This window comes from Alosa pseudoharengus, unplaced genomic scaffold (genome assembly GCF_046254945.1).
Source record: "Alosa pseudoharengus isolate Yale_2024_CS ecotype anadromous, Long Island Sound unplaced genomic scaffold, YU_APseudo_1.1 YU_APseudo_1.1_scf_16, whole genome shotgun sequence".
Taxonomy (NCBI): domain Eukaryota; kingdom Metazoa; phylum Chordata; class Actinopteri; order Clupeiformes; family Clupeidae; genus Alosa; species Alosa pseudoharengus.
In genome coordinates this window covers 34,293,379-34,310,320 of record NW_027468630.1, presented here as the reverse complement: position 1 = coordinate 34,310,320, position 16,942 = coordinate 34,293,379, and the positions used below count along the sequence as shown (strand labels likewise).

Genomic DNA, 16,942 nt, shown 5'->3' with positions numbered 1-16,942 from the left:
CCATATGAGCCATTAAACTGATGGATACCTTGAACTGCACATTTTGCCACTGCATCGCAAGAACAAGTAAAAGGGAAAACCTTAGAAATTTGAGAGATGCCAGTTTCAGGATGGACCCATTTAATGCCATTTGCATTGGTGTCTTTTATGTCCTGGCCAAACTAATGCAAAAAGGTGGCCATATCAGGTTTGCCCTCTCCAAACCATGGGCCAGAGAGAATTGGATGAGGAGTTAAAAAGTGGAACACCGTCACAGTTCCACAATAAGGACACATCTCCTGGTTTGTAATCAGTTTTGCCTATAGCATTTGTACAGTCACTAAGACCTTCTCTCTGTATGATGTCACGAATCTGATTGGCTAGTGAAAGACAATTTGTGTTCTGTGTTGATAAGCGTGCCCCACAACCTTGGCAAAAGAAATGTAATTTGATGGTGTCAGATGGGTCTTTAAGAAGCTGTTTGAATACATGCAGAGAATGTGGCAATATGTTATTTGCTGGTAAAAGGATGCTTAATAATTTCAGATGATCTTCAATTGCTGTTGCAGATAAACTGTGTCTTAGGGAAAAGGCTAGGATTAAGACAATAAATTGTGCCAATGTCACATCCGACCCTGGGTATAAAGGGGAATCCATAGACTTGTCTGTGTTGGAAAATCTGGGCAAATCACTTGCTAATTGATGATTTTCAAAAGTAGGAATGTCCAAAAGTATCTCTGAATTGTCTCTCTCTCCATTATCTCTCCATTGTCCTCATCTGCATGCTCTGAACCCTCAACACACTCCTGGTTACAATGTCTCCATTTGGATGTCCTTGGAACCTCATCAAGCAAATCAGGGTCTAAAAATCTAAATATATGAATGGCACATGATACCATTTGATAACTGTAACTTTTATTTTGGAATGAGGAAACGTATACAACAATACCACCAGCTTTTCATAATTACCTTTTATATCTGCCTTTTTTTCATGTAGGCATATTCAGTCCTGTCTCCATTAGAAAACTACTAGGAGAAGAGAGATTGTTGATTGTTTTTATGGTACAATATTTAGCTTAGTTACTGTCATTGCTCAGCGAGTCTATAGGCTAACATATAACTCTGCCATTTATCCATACAGAAATTAAGATAAGAGTAGGCCTAAATGTCATCTATAAAATGGTTGTTTATTTAAGGGCCTCTAGGCTACAAAGTATAACTTTCTTTACGTTTGCAATGTTAATATTTGTAATAATACAAACTACTACTTGCTTTTAAAAACAATTTTAGTAGTAGGTCTATGCCATAGGTCTATAGAGCTGGTAAGTCCCGCCCTATCCGCTATCCCCGCTGGACCTCTAGATTGAAAAATCGTTAATACAAGTGAATGTGAGAAAATAATTATGACCGCCGCGCAGCGAAGCGGCGGTCATATAGGTTTAGTCAGATTTTTTTTTTTTTTTTTTTTTCGCATGTCCAAATTTCCGTCAATGATTCCCGGGACACTGAAAGACCGGGGTAGACGAAACTTGGTGGGCATGTAACCCCATATGGATAGCATGGAACCATCCCGAAAGGAGGGTAGGGCAGACACAGTTTTCTGTGAATATCTCGAGAACCGTAAGGTTTAGGAGGACCATTTTTTTTTTTGTATGTTGATCTCAAGGGGCCATGTCAACCCATTCCATAACCACTCATTTCATGTATAGCACCACCTAGTTAAACACAAAAAAGTAAAAATGAGGTGTTGTAATCGCAGGTATCTGTGACCTAACTTAGTCAGAACTGCACGAAATTGGAAGTGTAGGATCATTATGACACCCTCTGAATGCACGCCAAGTTTCGTGGAATTCCGTTCATGGGGGGCCACACAATAAATTAATTTATGTTACTATACACCAACTGGCCTGTAGGTGGCCGGAGACAGTTTTCTGTGAATATCTTGAGAACCGTAGGGCCTAGGAGGTCCACCTTTTTTTTGTATGTTGGTCTTAAGGGGGCACGTCAACCCATCCCATTACCACTTATTTAATGTATAGCGCCACCTAGTTAAAAATTAAAAAGCAAAAAATTAGGTGTTTTCATCACAATATCTCTGGCTGACATGGTCAAAACTGCACGAAATTGAAAGTGTAGGATCATTATGACACCCTCCAAATGCATGCCAAGTTTTGTGAACTTTCGTTGATGGGGGGCCTTACAATAAAATAATTTATGTGTACATTTAGTGACCGTACACCAACAAGGATTCCCGGGACACTGAAAGACCGGGGTACGCGAAACTTGGTGGGCATGTAACCCCACATGGATAGCATGGAACCGTCATTTTTTGTTTTTAACTGTAGCCCCCCCGCTGTACTGGACCCCCCGAAAGGAGGGTAGGGCAGACACAGTTTTCTGTGAATATCTTGAGAACCGTAGGGCCTAGGATGACCAATTTTTTCCGTATGTTTGCCTCCAGGGGTCATGTTAACCCATTCCATGTGCACACATGTGCATAAACAGATACACACGCACACACATACATTCACAGTAATCATACGTATGACACATACTCACACAGTAGACATATGTACGCATGCATGCACATGCACAAACACACATACGCAGGCAAACACACAAGCACGCACACACACACACACACACACACACATAAACATAAACATAAACGTGTACACGCACACAATTCAAGAATTTCTCAGAATTATGAACAGGCAAGATGTACATGCACAAACACACATACGCAGGCAAACACACAAGCACACACACACACACACACACACACACACACACACACACACATAAACATAAATGTGTACACGCACACATGCACACAATTCAAGAATTTCTCAGAATTATGAACAGGCAAGATGGGGGTGGGGTTGTATAAAATGAATTTTACATGTGAAATCTATGAACTAATCATGTTTTGGTACTTGTTGTCTAGCAGATACCAGTGAGAATTGAGTGTGGCTAATGCAAATTAGTGAGACAGTTAGAATCATATAGGCCTTTCAGCGTGATTTATTTTTGTGGAAAAAATGTGCTGGACTGGGCGGCGGTCATATTTTGTACCACTCTGCGGTACATCTAGTTTACTATTGGGGCAGGTCTCTCGGCACACTGCCTGATCTTTTCCTCCTAATCTTAATGTAGCCTCTTGTTTTAGTGTTACCGTTTACTTTGAGAAAGTCACCAGGTCCCCCTGGTTGAAAAACATCCCAAAGGAATAATTTTCTCACCCCCACAATTGAAATGGACATGGTGTCATTCAATCTCAGGCCATGTCCCTGGGTCAAAAAAATCCAGCAAAAGCTAAATTCATTGTCCAGGTGTGCCCTTATAAAGGTTAAGCGGAGTTGTGCATGTTTGGAGAATAGTGATCCATGATCACATCCATGATGACTAAGTGATCAATTTTGGGATGGGTAAAATTTCAACCACCAAAATACCACCCCCAAAGTGGAGAATAGCTATAGAAATGTATTAGTTTTGGGTGTTTTTCAGACAATGGGACCTGGTGACCTCAAAGTAAATGGTAACACTAAAACAAGGGGCTACATTAAGATTTTTGGAAGAAAAGATCAGTTAATTCACACAGGAATGCTTTACTCAGAGCAAAGAGATTTCTTAGATGTAATGAAATAATAAACAGAAAAATAGAATGAGAATTCTTTCATCAATTCAGTGGTGGTGTCTTTTACTTAAGGGACATATTTATTGAAGTAATCTAAAAGTAATCCTAAAGTAATCAGATTACGTTACATGTTTTTGGTAATCCTGGTTACGTTACTGATTACAAAAATTGGCATGTAATTTGTAGTCAGTAATGGATTACATTTCAAAGTAATCTGACCCAACCCTGCCCTCTGCATAGCATTCAGTGATTTGCATGCAGTAATTTCAACACTGACCTTGATCTAGCCTAGTTTGGCTATTTAAAGCTACTTTATTGCCAAAACAACACAATGTAAATTAACTATAACAAATAACAAAGGACTTAATCACACAAAGTAGGCCTACTATTTTACTGACTATAAAAAATGATAATTATGTTGGAAGTTTAAAACCCAGAGTTGACCTGCACACTACAAAAGTGCACCGAATTCAACGCAAATGATTCAATACACTTGGAGGAGGTATGAGTCCTTTCTTTTCCAGATATTTTAGGATTTCGCCGTAGTATCGTTTCAGTATGGAGCATCGTGATATTTATGGCAGATATCGTATCGAAGTCATAATTTTGGTATTGTGACAACACTACTGATAACATGTTAAGTAACTTTAACGCTCGAGACGGTGCCAGTAGAACTTTATTGTTGGTAACCGGGATACAAGTACTGATCATGTAAACACGCTCTATGAATATCCAGGTTTCTCTGTGCTCATGTAAACACTGTATCCCGAATAAGATCCAAACCGGGATAAGCATAATAACCGGGATACTGAAGTGCATGTAAACACGCTCAATGTTTCCATGATCACCATGACACCCATAGAACTTTGAGCATTGTTGGATTATGACACATAACATGCACCATAATGATTCTAGAACTAGCACCACTTGGATTTTCATGAACTTTTGGTATGTGTTATGGGAAGGGTTCATGAACTGAATAAAACAAAAATAATTTCTGTTGCAATTAGGTTTGTGTTAGGTGATTTCCCCCCCCCCCCCTCAGATTGCCTAGACTACTTGCTGTACTGGCCGATTGAGACATTACTGTAGTAGCTACCAGGGGAAAACAAAACCTAACCCTGACTCTTAAAATTATTATTATTTTTATATAATAATTGTTTTTATTTGCGTTTCAGAGATTACATTGGAGTCCCAATATGCATATCAAACAGAATATTAGATCTTTACCATCATAATCTCAATTACAACAAATCACTGTCACACAATACAATATGGCTTCCACCCATATAGGCTACACATAACATACATCTACACCCATATCCACATACCCTCCAACTACCCCAGTACCCTCACATACCCACACCTAACAAACACAACACAAAATGTTCCCCATCAAAGCCAGCTCATCAGTTTTCTTTACTTGTGCATTATAGATTTCCTGCCATATGTTATTTAACTGCTGCTTTTTATTTCTGTCCATATGCATTGCTTTTTCTATGTTTAAGTAATATCTCATCAGTCCCCTCCATTCATGTAAGGTCGGGGCCTGTGTGTCATTTCAATGTTTTAAAATAGGTTTGTTAAGGACTAAGGAGAACATCACCCGCCATCCCACTGGGTATTTCAGATGATCGTTTTTTTGCAATAGACATTCTGATGCGGTTAATTTATCGTGCATTCTGCAGTTATTTGTTAACCAATTTTGGATTTCCATCCAGATCTTTTGAGTCTTCACACATTCCCAGACAACATGTATAATGGGGTCTTCCTGAGAGCAGCACTTAACTTTGATTCCTCTTCCTCCACCCTCTGTTATATGTATTTTGGACTTAGTGTAATACCTGGTCATCAGCTTATATTGTATAAGGCAAAGATTTTCATTGGTGGCGACAGCATTAATTAAATGTTAACATTCTTCCCAACATATATCTGTATCTGAATGATGATCCTTATTCCAGTTTTCATATTTTCTGCAGGGAATACTTTTTTGTTTGGCCTAATCAGTAAGGTATATACTTTACCTATTAAATTCTGTTTTCCTGCTCGATTTAAGAGTATTTTTTCAATGGGTGACAGTTCTGCATCATATTTTAGGACAATTTCCTGTTAAGACTCTTAAAATTAATTTTAAACATTTATGTTGCAATAGAAATGCCTATGGCATATACAGATGTGCTGGTACTGTACTTATCTGCAACTACAAGGAGGACAAAGACAGAGGACTCAATGTTTTTAGCAAGTCAAAAAAATCATGCACCAAGCGTAAACAGCCTGTTACACCAGACCACTTCTCAAATCCCAGAGATCGAGTGGGCTTGGGGGCGTAACCAACAGTGAAAGTTAGCAGTTAGGTCTTTGGCAATTGGTCTGACAAGGATCTCTGGTGTTACTGTGGAAACCTTCAGAGTATTCTTTGTTAGCTTGACCTCAAAGCTTCATTAAAACCTTACAAGCAAGAGCCCACATTTGTTGACAGATTTTTATTTTTAGTCTCGTACAAACAAATGTTCTTATTTCTTCTTCTCCACATCCTGCTCTGCGGCCTCCTTGGCCCTCTTGGCACGGATGCCAAAGAGACGGGCGTTGGCACGGGCCATACGCAGGCTGGCGAAAGCCTTGAAGTTCTTCTCTTCCTCTGTGATGACGCGGGCTTTCTCCTTCTTGTACACCTGTATACAACAGCAGAAAAGGTATAAGACTGGGTTACACAACACACAAACAGTGGTTTGAAGAGAGACCAGTCATCCGATTTAAAAGGAGGATCAAGAATGTACAGTAATTCCAGAGCATGTGTGTCATTTGAAACATACCATACAGACTTTAATCTAGACATTTCATCTTGACATGTCCATCAAAACTAGTTGAGAGAGCAACCGCTCCAAAGTAGCTGCCACTGAATCCAGACAGTCAGTCTGACTCAATTAGATGGCCAACGACTTAAAATGCCTTGTGTAGACTAGATTTGGTGAAATTGTACTTCAGAATTGGGTTTAGCAATAACTACACTAACTAGTTTTGATTGTCGAGAATAAAAACGAAATATCAAGATTAAAGTCAACATGATATTTCATGTACTTGAACAGTACATATTGAAAGTGCACATGAGTGGAATTTCATGTATGCCCTAAAGGGGCGAGAACCCTCTTCACAGATGAGCAAAGTAATGAAGTCATAAAGTAATGAAGTCATGCTTACATTTTTGATGGGCATAATTGGACCAGCAAGCTGAGTAGCCATCTTGCATTCCTCGGCCTGTGAAAATATGAAGATGCAATATATTAATATTTTTTACCACCTAAATCAGAGCAACAAAAACGCATAGTGATCACAATCAGGGGGGGGGGGGGAGCCAGATATTCACAAAGAACCTTAAGGCTAAAAGTAGCTCCTAAATGGCAAATTTAGAAGAACCTCAGAATAATGGACCTGTGTCGTTTAGGAATCCTAGTTTTTTTGACAAAGAGCAATTCACAAAGTATTTAAGCTAAAAGCAGCAGCTGCAAGTGCTTAGTAGTTGTCAAGGGCAGTAGTTCGCATCATTCCACTATGTTAAGAAATGCATACCACCAACGCCCCCCCCCCAAATATATTGATTGTCAGAATGTTACCTAAATGTGGGCAAACCTGTCACCATACAGGTCAATTTTATAAAATTCGCAAAGATACACATCAGTGTATAGTGTATCCTGTTACAGTTTCATTTGTAGTCTGTCACTTTTGTCTCTCGTCCTTTGGGGTACCCTACTCATGCAGTTATGACTACTTACTGACACAGACCTGTCACTCTTCAGCCAATCACAGAGGTTAAAAGCAAGCAAGCATGCATATGAGAATTGACGCCAACCATAACGGAGCTCTTATCGTAAGTCATCATTTTCCTCACAAAAAAATTGGTCTCAACATCGCTGTGATTAGCTTAAAAGAGAAAACTTAGTTTTACTGCATTTAAGGAGTACTCTTAGGGACAAGATGAAATGCTTTGTGAATATGGGCCCAGAGGTTTTGTGGTCTTAGAAATTCAGGCAGTCATCAGCCAAAAGGTTCAAGTATATCATCAAAGAGATACAGAGATTCCGGAGATTTGTCATCACTTGACTGCAGAATACAAGAAGAACAGGACAAATAAGCAAAAGAAACCATAAAAAAACTCAAACTAATATGTTTGATGTCAAATGCTCTTAGATGCAAGAGATGACAAATCCAGTTCTAACTGGAATATGGGCCCAATAATTCTTTCTAGAGAAATTTTGATATTTGAATATCATGCATCTTGTGCGTGATGTATTTATGTTCTAAACATACAATGCAATTGTATTCCTTCAAAAGGGATAATGTTTTGAGTGGTTAATGAAGTGCAAGGTCCCCCAAAAAAGAAAAATAACATAAAAGCAACACCGATCAGTTTCTGTTTAGACCACTCAGATGTTGGGCAAGATAAAGTGCTGAAGTGACTTACAGAGCTGTCGCCCTTCTTGGGAGCAGAGGCCTTCCTGGGGAAGAGGATGAGCTTGGAGCGGTACTCCTTCAGCCTCTGCACATTCAGCTGCAGGGACTCTGTGGATCTGTTACGGCGGCGGTGGTCCACTGCAATGCCAATGGTGCGGGCCACCTTCTTGTTAATTCCAGCAGCCTGATGAGGTGAAGAGGAGGTACATGATTGATTTGCACCATGTTCCAGTAATTGTATGCTCACTACATGTGTAATCACAATGATTATCAGAAGGCCATCTTCTGTGATGTCTTAGAAATTCAGGCAGTCATCAGATAAAAGGGTTCGGTATCATCAAAGAGATACAGAGATTCCGGAGATTTGTCATCACTTGACTGCTGAACACAGACCGCAAAACTGGCTACAAACTGTTTATATGCAAGAGATTAAATAAATCTAATTTGGACTGGAATACAGGCACAAAAAACGTATATGTAAGACTATGAAATAAAATAGGGTCAACTACAGATTGAAAAATACAAACATGCATGTGAATGACAAATTCTAAACTTAACTTAGGTCAATAGCTCAGTTCATTTTTTTGACTGGATGGGTATGCAGAAACTACCTCTATACTGATGCTCAACTGCAGAGCACAAGAGTTGAGCACAACAGAATATATATGTATATTTTTAACATTATTCAAACTCACATAAATACTCAACTTTGCAATTAAACAAAGCTTTTAAATAAGATGCTTTTCTTGAAGTGAGCAACTGTCCCAGTCCCATGCTCCTTACATTTACTTAACATTAAGATGAGACCATAAAGTACAAACACCCACAACAGTAATTGACTAATTGCGCAAGAAGAACTCTAACTTCTAGCTTTGAAGAGAACTTTCTTCAGCACAGTTTAATGTCTTAAGACCAATCCACCCAATTACCTGCTCACCAAGGCCACAGTTTGAGCAGGACACAGGTAAAAGTCACTGTTTTAAGCCGTCTAGTCCACTGGCCCGTTAAGACTTACAAGTGTGCACAATGCACATTGAACAATCATACCAAGAGCCAACTGAACTCCCAGTGATCCATTACAAGACAGTATAGCTCCTTCAATCTGTAATATTCTCCTTTTCAGTACAAAAGACCCACAATCAGGACAGATAAGTCATACAGGTAGACCAACAATGTTGATAATACCTTCAGCTCCTCCAGCGAGAACCCACGTCCAGACCGAACCTTGTTGTGGTATCTGATTGTTGGACATTTCACTGCAGGTCGCAGAGGTCCAGCAACAGGGCGAGGTGCAATGCGGCGAGCCTTTGCCAGACGAGCCTTACGTCTGTAAAGTAGAGGGAGTGTTGACTGTACAAAATCTATTAGGCCTACAGTTTCAATGATCCCTCATCAGTAGTTCAAACAAAACAGGAACCGTTGACAGTCTGGCCTATTAATATTTACATTTTATCAAAACACAGTGACTACATGATTCAAAGTAAATGTAAAGCCGACAATTTCACTCTGTAGTAAGCGGAGTCAACACTTACCTGCGCTGTTTCCGGGCAGGCTGGTTGAACCATGTTCGAACTCTCTTCTGCCAGTCTTTGTGAAAGTGAGGGTTCAATATCATGCCATTCCGACTGGGGGCCATGGTTGCCTACTTCCCTACACAGACAAAAGGTATTTCATCGTTATAGATGTATTCGTTTCACTCGACCACTACACATCACTTGACTGCTAACAGAGCAGCAAGCGGAGGAACCAGGCTAGACTATTGGCTCAACTTCCTAGACCTAGTTACTACTCAATATACCACAACAGAAGACTATTACAACTAAGTACTCTGACCATCTGGACTAGTATAGGTAGACACTATCCTAAACCACTCGTGTTATGATCACCACGCGTCAAACGAGGCCATGTTGACTGTTCGTGGATGCATTTGAAACCGAATGTTAGCTGGCTAGCTAACGAAGGTAACTTAAGAGCCATTATTAGGATGGGACTGTTCTGTTGTACCGTAACAGATTGTCAGATTAGATAATTCATAAAAGTCTTCTACTCTAGTTCTCTAAAATCATATGAAACTATATAACCCAACGAATTGTACAACTCATGCATGACCAGACACGCAGCGGACCACTGATGTTGTTCAACGTTGACTCTACAAGTACAACATTGTCACACATGCTAAATCTGAAATAATTACACATATGTTATCAGGACACGTTATACTTTCAGTAAATGAGGTTATGCATATCTGTAATAAAACAAACACCTCGGATTATCATAGATTAATTTGTCCCTATACCTGGGTATAAAACACATACCGTTCGGGGCGGAAAATGGCCGAATAGAAAAGGAAGTAGTTTAGCGATGCATTGTGGGATATACGAGCAACGACCAATCATAGACCAATGGCTGAAAGCGTAATATTCTTCTTCTTATGGTTTCCGGCAGACAAATGCTATGGGGATACATTGCTGCCTCCCTCTGGTAGGAGGAAGTTTATCGATTGTATTTAATGACTCAAAAGTTTTGGCCACCCCTGGACTAGATCCACACACGCAAGAGATGCCTCCCTCAATCCAACATTCACAAAACATTGAATTTTATCCTAGGGTAGGCTACAATTACATCACCACTATCATGACTAAGACCCCATGACACCCTAACACCCATGTCAAGCCAAGAGCCAACCATTCATTGTAGGCTATATCTTCTCTATGGGACCGTTTCATGTTTGCTTTAAAAGCATTGACCTGAAAAGGTAGGCCTAAGGACACAACTAATGAATCTTCGACTTGTAATATCCACATTGGTCTCCCTTCTCTATATCCCGATCATCACAAAACATATTCATGGCCAGAGGATAAGATCAGACATTGTACTGAAAATTTAAATTCTGTACTGTCTACAGAAAAAGACAATTTTATGTTGTAGGCTAACAAATATTTTCAGAGGAAATACTACCATTGGAATTCAGAGAAATTCACAGATGATAGGAAGTTGACCTAACCATATTTTTCTGAAGATCACAGTAGTGTTTACAATGATGACATAGGAACTTTAATAGAAACTAGATGTACCGCGTAGCGGTACAAAATATGACCGCCGCTCAGTCCTGCACATCCATTCCGCGAAAATAAATCATATTAATGAAATTGTCTCCATCTTCTACTCCATCCCCCACTCTTGAAACTTTTGTGTATGCTTGTTTGGAATGTGTGTTTGCACACATTCCGCACACAAAGTAGCCTACTGGCGCTGCAAAGGTGAATAGATTTGTTTCTGGGCCAAAAAATCTGTAACATTGTTATAAAACCTTTAAAATCTCTAAACAATCACAAGTAGGGCAGTTCATCACAGTCCATCCATTGCAACTGGACTGATGAAAGGTACACCTGTAGGCTACATTGTATTTGGGAAAAGCAGAAGGTAGCAGCATAATGTATTTATTTATTATTAAACAAAACAATCCCTGTCAGTTCCATGCAGTTTTCAACAGCTATCAAGAAGAGAGGTCATGTCATGGATTTTTGTGAATGTTTCTTCTTCTACATATGCATAAGTTTAGTTATCTAGTTCAAATGATATTCAGCTTTATTGTCAATGCACAAATTAAATGCCAGTAGTCTAAAACAAAATGCCGTTTTACCCAGTGGTGCAAATAACTGACATGTCCAAAAGGGACTTCATGAAATGCGTTGCGAGACTGTTCATACACATTTTAACGGGCAAAGTTGAAGAGCTACTGTCCGTTATTGTTTGTGCAAATAATATGCTGATTCATGTTCCCTTGCATTTTGCAACCATGAGGTCCATGGTTAAGCTCAATCTTTTGACGCAATCTTTTGATTTTCACCCAGCCTAGTCCATGGTAGGCGCCCGATAGAAATATTGTTTAATTTTGCGATTGAGATATCCACGCACTGGCGCCCCCCGGTTTTAGAGCTATTCTAAATGCAAAAATGCATAGAGGGAGTTATGACAAAACCGTGACTGTTAACAAACTATAAGCTATATAAGGTAGGCCCTATGCTAGGCCTATTACACAACACAAATTGTCACACCGTGGTAAAGTTGGTTTTATATTGGACGTTGGATATTCGACACATTCGAAAAATCTATTTAGCACTGACTACGAGGGTCAAATTTGTGTCAAACCAACTTTAATGTGTTTAAACAAGGCCTGCCTATATTACACAAAGCTTCTTTTGTCCAAAAACCCATGTTTTGATTTTATGAATTTTTTAGGCTGATAAAAGATTTCAATCTATTATGCGGCTTCAACTTTTGACTTACCCATACTAAAACACATCTCCTGAACTCGGCTTACTGCCCTTTCTAGTACACAAAGCTTCTTTTTCCCTAAAACCTACTCTTTGATTTTATACAATTTTTAATGTTAAATGTTTCAAATCTATTATGCGGCTTGCCCTTTTGACCTACCCATGTCAAAACACATCTGGTGAACTCGGATTACTGCTCTATATAGTACACAAAGCTTCTTTTTCCCAAAAATCCATTCTTTGATTTTATAAATATTTTTTAATGTAAAAAAAATGCTTTAAATGCTTTAAATCTATTATGCGGCTTGACCTTTTGACCTAACCATGTCAAAACACATCTGTTGCACTCGGCTAACTGCCCTACATAGTACACAAAGCTTCTTTTTTCCAAAAATGCACTCTTTGATTTTATATTATTGTTTTACAATTCAAAAATGCTATAAATCTATTATGTGCCTTTACCTTTCGACCTACCCATGTCAAAACACATCTGCTGCACTCAGCTAACTGCCCTACATAGTACACAAAGCTTCTTTTTTTCCAAAAACGCACTCTTTGATTTTATATACATTTTTTACTATTCAAAAATGCTATAAATCTATTATGCAGCTTGACCTTTCGACTTACCCATGTCAAAACACATCTGTTGCACTCAGCTAACTTGCCTACATAGTACACAAAGCTTCTTTTTTTCAAAAACGCACTCTTTGATTTTATATACATTTTTTACTATTCAAAAATGCTATAAATCTATTATGTGCCTTCCCCTTTTGACTTACCCATATCAAAACACATCTGCTGCACTCGATTAACTGCCCTACATAGTACACAAAGCTTCTTTTTTTTTAAAACGCACTCTTTGATTTTATATTAATTTTTTACCATTCAAAAATACTATAAATCTATTATGCGACCTGACCTTTTGACCTACCCATGTCAAAACACATCTGCCGCACTCAGCTAACTGCCCTACATAATACACAAAGCCTATTTTTTTTCAAAAACTCTTTCTTTGATTTTATATTATTTTTTTACTATTAAAAAATGCTATAAATCTATTATGCGCCTTCACCTTTTGACCTACCCATGTCAAAACACATCTGCTGCACTCAGTTAACTGCCCTACATAGTACACAAAGTTTCTTTTTTTCAAAAACTCACTCTTTGATTTTATATAAATTTTTTACTATTCAAAAATGCTATTATGCGGCTTCCCCTTTCGACTTACCCATGTCAAAACACATCTGTTGCATTCAGCTAACTGGCCTTCATAGTACACAAAGCTTCTTTTTTTCAAAAACTCACTCTTTGATTTTATATTAATTTTTTACTATTCAAAAATGCTATAAATCTATTATGCGAATTGACCTTTTGACCTATCCATGTCAAACCATATCTATTGCACTCAAGTAACTGCCCTACATAGTACACAAAGCCTATTTTTTTTCAAAAACTATTTCTTTGATTTTATATTATTTTTTTACTATTAAAAAATGCTATAAATCTATTATGCGCCTTCACCTTTTGACCTACCCATGTCAAAACACATCTGCTACACTCAGCTAACTGCCCTACATAGTACACAAAACTTATTTTTTCCAAAAACTCACTCTTTGATTTTATATTAATATTTTATTATTCAAAAATGCTATAAATCTATTATGCACCTTCACTTTTTGACCTACCCATGTCAAAACACATCTGCTGCACTCAGCTAACTGCCCTACATAGTACACAAAGCTTATTTTTTCCAAAGCCCACTCTTTGATTTTATAGATGTTTTGGTAGCACTTTATAATAACTACACACAATTCATCATTTATTAAGCCTTTGTTACTTATTAGTTAATGGTTTGTTCATCATTAGTAGTTTCTTGTTCATACATAATTTATCATCAGTAAAGCATTTGTTCACACAATTATAAATGGTTTGTTCATAGTAAATAAGCCTATCCAAAAATATGTTTGTAAGTACATGATTTATACTTAATAAGTAATGAAACAACCACTTATAATGAAATCATTTTCTTATTATAAACCAGTTGCAAACTATTACAAAATGCTTTGATCATCATTTGTAAAGCATTGTTCCTATGTTGATTCTCATAAACAAAGTATTTGTACGCACAATTATAAATGGTTTGTTCATAGTAAATAAGCCTATATCTAAAATATGTTTATGAATTATTGTTAATACTTAATACATTTTGCAATAATATTTTGTTGATGAAGTAATATTTCCATTATTTAACAGTTGTTACATACACATGCACTAATGATTAATTAGGGTGAGGATACATATTTTATAAACCACTTCCTAATACTATAATTCATGATTAACTCAGGAGTTACAAGTGGTTAGTTAATGATATTTTGTGAGCTTATCTAAAGTGAGGACTTTCTATGCCTTGCAACACATTTTCAAATGAGTTGTAAAGATTACATTCACATTCATTCATTTAGCAGACAAGCGACGTAAACATGTCAATTAAATTGAAGGCCATTGACATAACAATGAAAGCTGGGAATCGAACCCCCAACTTTTCAGGCTATTGCATGCTAGTCCTGCTCCTTATCCACTACACTACCTTGGCCCAGACAGAAACCCCTACAACTATGCAAGAGTTTCTGTTTTCTTCTACTACACACTGTTATTAAACATCTGTAAAGTATTATTAAATGCTGTATTCTTCGTTTGTAAAGCATTATACCTACATTAATTCTCATCTGTAAATCATGTTTACACACAGTTAAAAATGGTTTGTTCATAGAAAACACGCATATCTATATTATATTTTTGAATTGACTGTTGTAATACCACTGGGCAGAGGTAGTGTAGTGGATAGGGAGCTGGGTTAACATGCAGTAATCCATAAAGTTGGGGGTTCAAACCCCGGCGTCCACCAATGTGGCCTTGCCCTTTAATTTCATTGACATGTGTCGCTTTGGGTGAAAGTGTCGGCTAAATTAATAAATGCATGAAATGTGTTGCAAGGCATAAAAAGTCCTCACTTTAGATGAGCTCACAAAATATCATTAACTTACCACTTGTAACTCCTGAGTTAATTATGAATTATAGTATTAGGAAGTGGTTTATAAAATATGTATCCTCACCCTAACTAATCATTAGTGCATGTGTATGTTACAACTGTTAAATAATGGAAATATTACTTAATCAAAAACATATTAGTGCATCATTTATTAAGTATTAACAATAATGTATAAACATATTTTAGATATAGGCTTTTTTACTATGAACAAACTATTTATAACTGTGTGAACAAATGCTTTACTGATGATAAATTAGAAATTACTAATGATGAACAAACCATTAACTAATAAGTAACAAAGGCTTAATAAATGATGAATTGTGTGTAGTTATTATAAAGTGTTACCGATGTTTTATTATCAAAAAATGCTATAAATCTATATTATACATTTATTGAAAATATAAAAAAATCCAGTTTATTTACACAGCCAAATGGAACTTTGGATGGAAAACAAAATATAATTAACTTAATAAATATAAATGATGTATGTCTACATACAAAGAGGTAGCTTGTTTTTTTGCATTTTTGAATAGTAAAAAATTAATATAAAATCAAAGACTGAGTTTTTGAAAAAAAGAAGCTTTGTGTACTATGAAGGCCAGTTAGCTGAGTGCAACAGATGTGTTTTGACATGGGTAAGTCGAGAGGGGAAGCCGCATAATAGATTTATAGCATTTTTATAAAGTAAAAAAATAATATAAAATCAAAGAGTGCGTTTTAAAAAAAAAAAGCTTTGTGTACTATGTAAGGCAGTTAGCCGAGTGCAGCAGATGTGTTTTGACATGGGTAGGTCAAAAGGTGAAGGCACATAATAGATTTATAGCATTTTTGAATAGTAACAAATTTATATAAAATCAAAGAGTAAGTTTTTGAAAAAAAGAAGCTTTGTGTACTATGTAGGGCAGTTAACTGAGTGCAGCAGATGTGTTTTGACATGGGTAGGTCAAAAGGTCAGGTCGCATAATAGATTTATAGTATTTTTGAATAGTAAAAAATTAATATAAAATCAAAGAGTGCGTTTTTGAAAAAAATAAGCTTTGTGTACTATGTAGGGCAGTTAGCCGAGTGCAGCAGATGTGTTTTGATATGGGTAAGTCGAAAGGGGAAGGCACATAATAGATTTATAGCATTTTTGAATAGTAAAAAATTTATATAAAATCAAAGAGTGCGTTTTTGAAAAAAAGAAGCTTTGTGTACTATGTAGGCAAGTTAGCTGAGTGCAGCAGATGTGTTTTGACATGGGTAGGTCGAAAGGGGAAGCCGCATAATAGATTCATAGCATTTTTGAATAGTAAAACATTTATATAAAATCAAAGAGTGCGTTTTTGAAAAAAGAAGCTTTGTGTACTATGTAGGGCAGTTAGCTGAGTGCAGCAGATGTGTTTTGACATGGGTAGGTCGAAAGGTAAAGGCACATAATAGATTTATAGCATTTTTGAATTGTAAAAAAATAATATAAAATCAAATAGTGCATTTTTGGAAAAAAGAAGCTTTGTGTACTATGTAGGGCAGTTAGCCGAGTGCAACAGATGTGTTTTGACATGGTTAGGT

The 16,942-nt window shown here is 37.2% G+C and overlaps 1 protein-coding gene and 2 non-coding genes across 3 annotated transcripts; all 3 read right to left on the bottom strand.

Annotated features, from left to right (window-relative positions):
• Positions 1 to 6,084: 6,084 nt before the first annotated feature.
• On the bottom strand, positions 6,085 to 10,463 carry rpl13 (ribosomal protein L13). The gene is made up of 6 exons (XM_076287856.1): positions 10,381 to 10,463; positions 9,598 to 9,715; positions 9,251 to 9,392; positions 8,076 to 8,249; positions 6,815 to 6,871; positions 6,085 to 6,288 (listed from the first exon to the last, which is right to left on the bottom strand). Exons 2-6 carry the CDS (start codon positions 9,699 to 9,701, stop codon positions 6,130 to 6,132), a joined length of 636 nt encoding a protein of 211 aa, XP_076143971.1. The 5' UTR covers positions 9,702 to 9,715; positions 10,381 to 10,463; the 3' UTR covers positions 6,085 to 6,129.
• On the bottom strand, positions 7,632 to 7,709 carry LOC143126388 (small nucleolar RNA MBII-202). Its single transcript, XR_012987494.1, has one exon. It is a non-coding gene; the product is annotated as a small nucleolar RNA MBII-202 (small nucleolar RNA).
• On the bottom strand, positions 8,363 to 8,438 carry LOC143126389 (small nucleolar RNA MBII-202). Its single transcript, XR_012987495.1, has one exon. It is a non-coding gene; the product is annotated as a small nucleolar RNA MBII-202 (small nucleolar RNA).
• Positions 10,464 to 16,942: the final 6,479 nt, after the last annotated feature.

Bases quoted from the DNA above. Each gene is read 5' to 3' on its own strand.
- rpl13 (XM_076287856.1), bottom strand. From the start codon at position 9,701: ATGGCCCCCAGTCGGAATGGCATGATATTGAACCCTCACTTTCACAAA. The intron at 6,872-8,075 runs GTAAGTCACTTC...ATATTTTCACAG, and splicing joins CCAAGAAGGGCGACAGCTCT to GCCGAGGAATGCAAGATGGC. The intron at 6,289-6,814 runs GTAAGCATGACT...TGTTGTATACAG, and splicing joins CAATTATGCCCATCAAAAAT to GTGTACAAGAAGGAGAAAGC.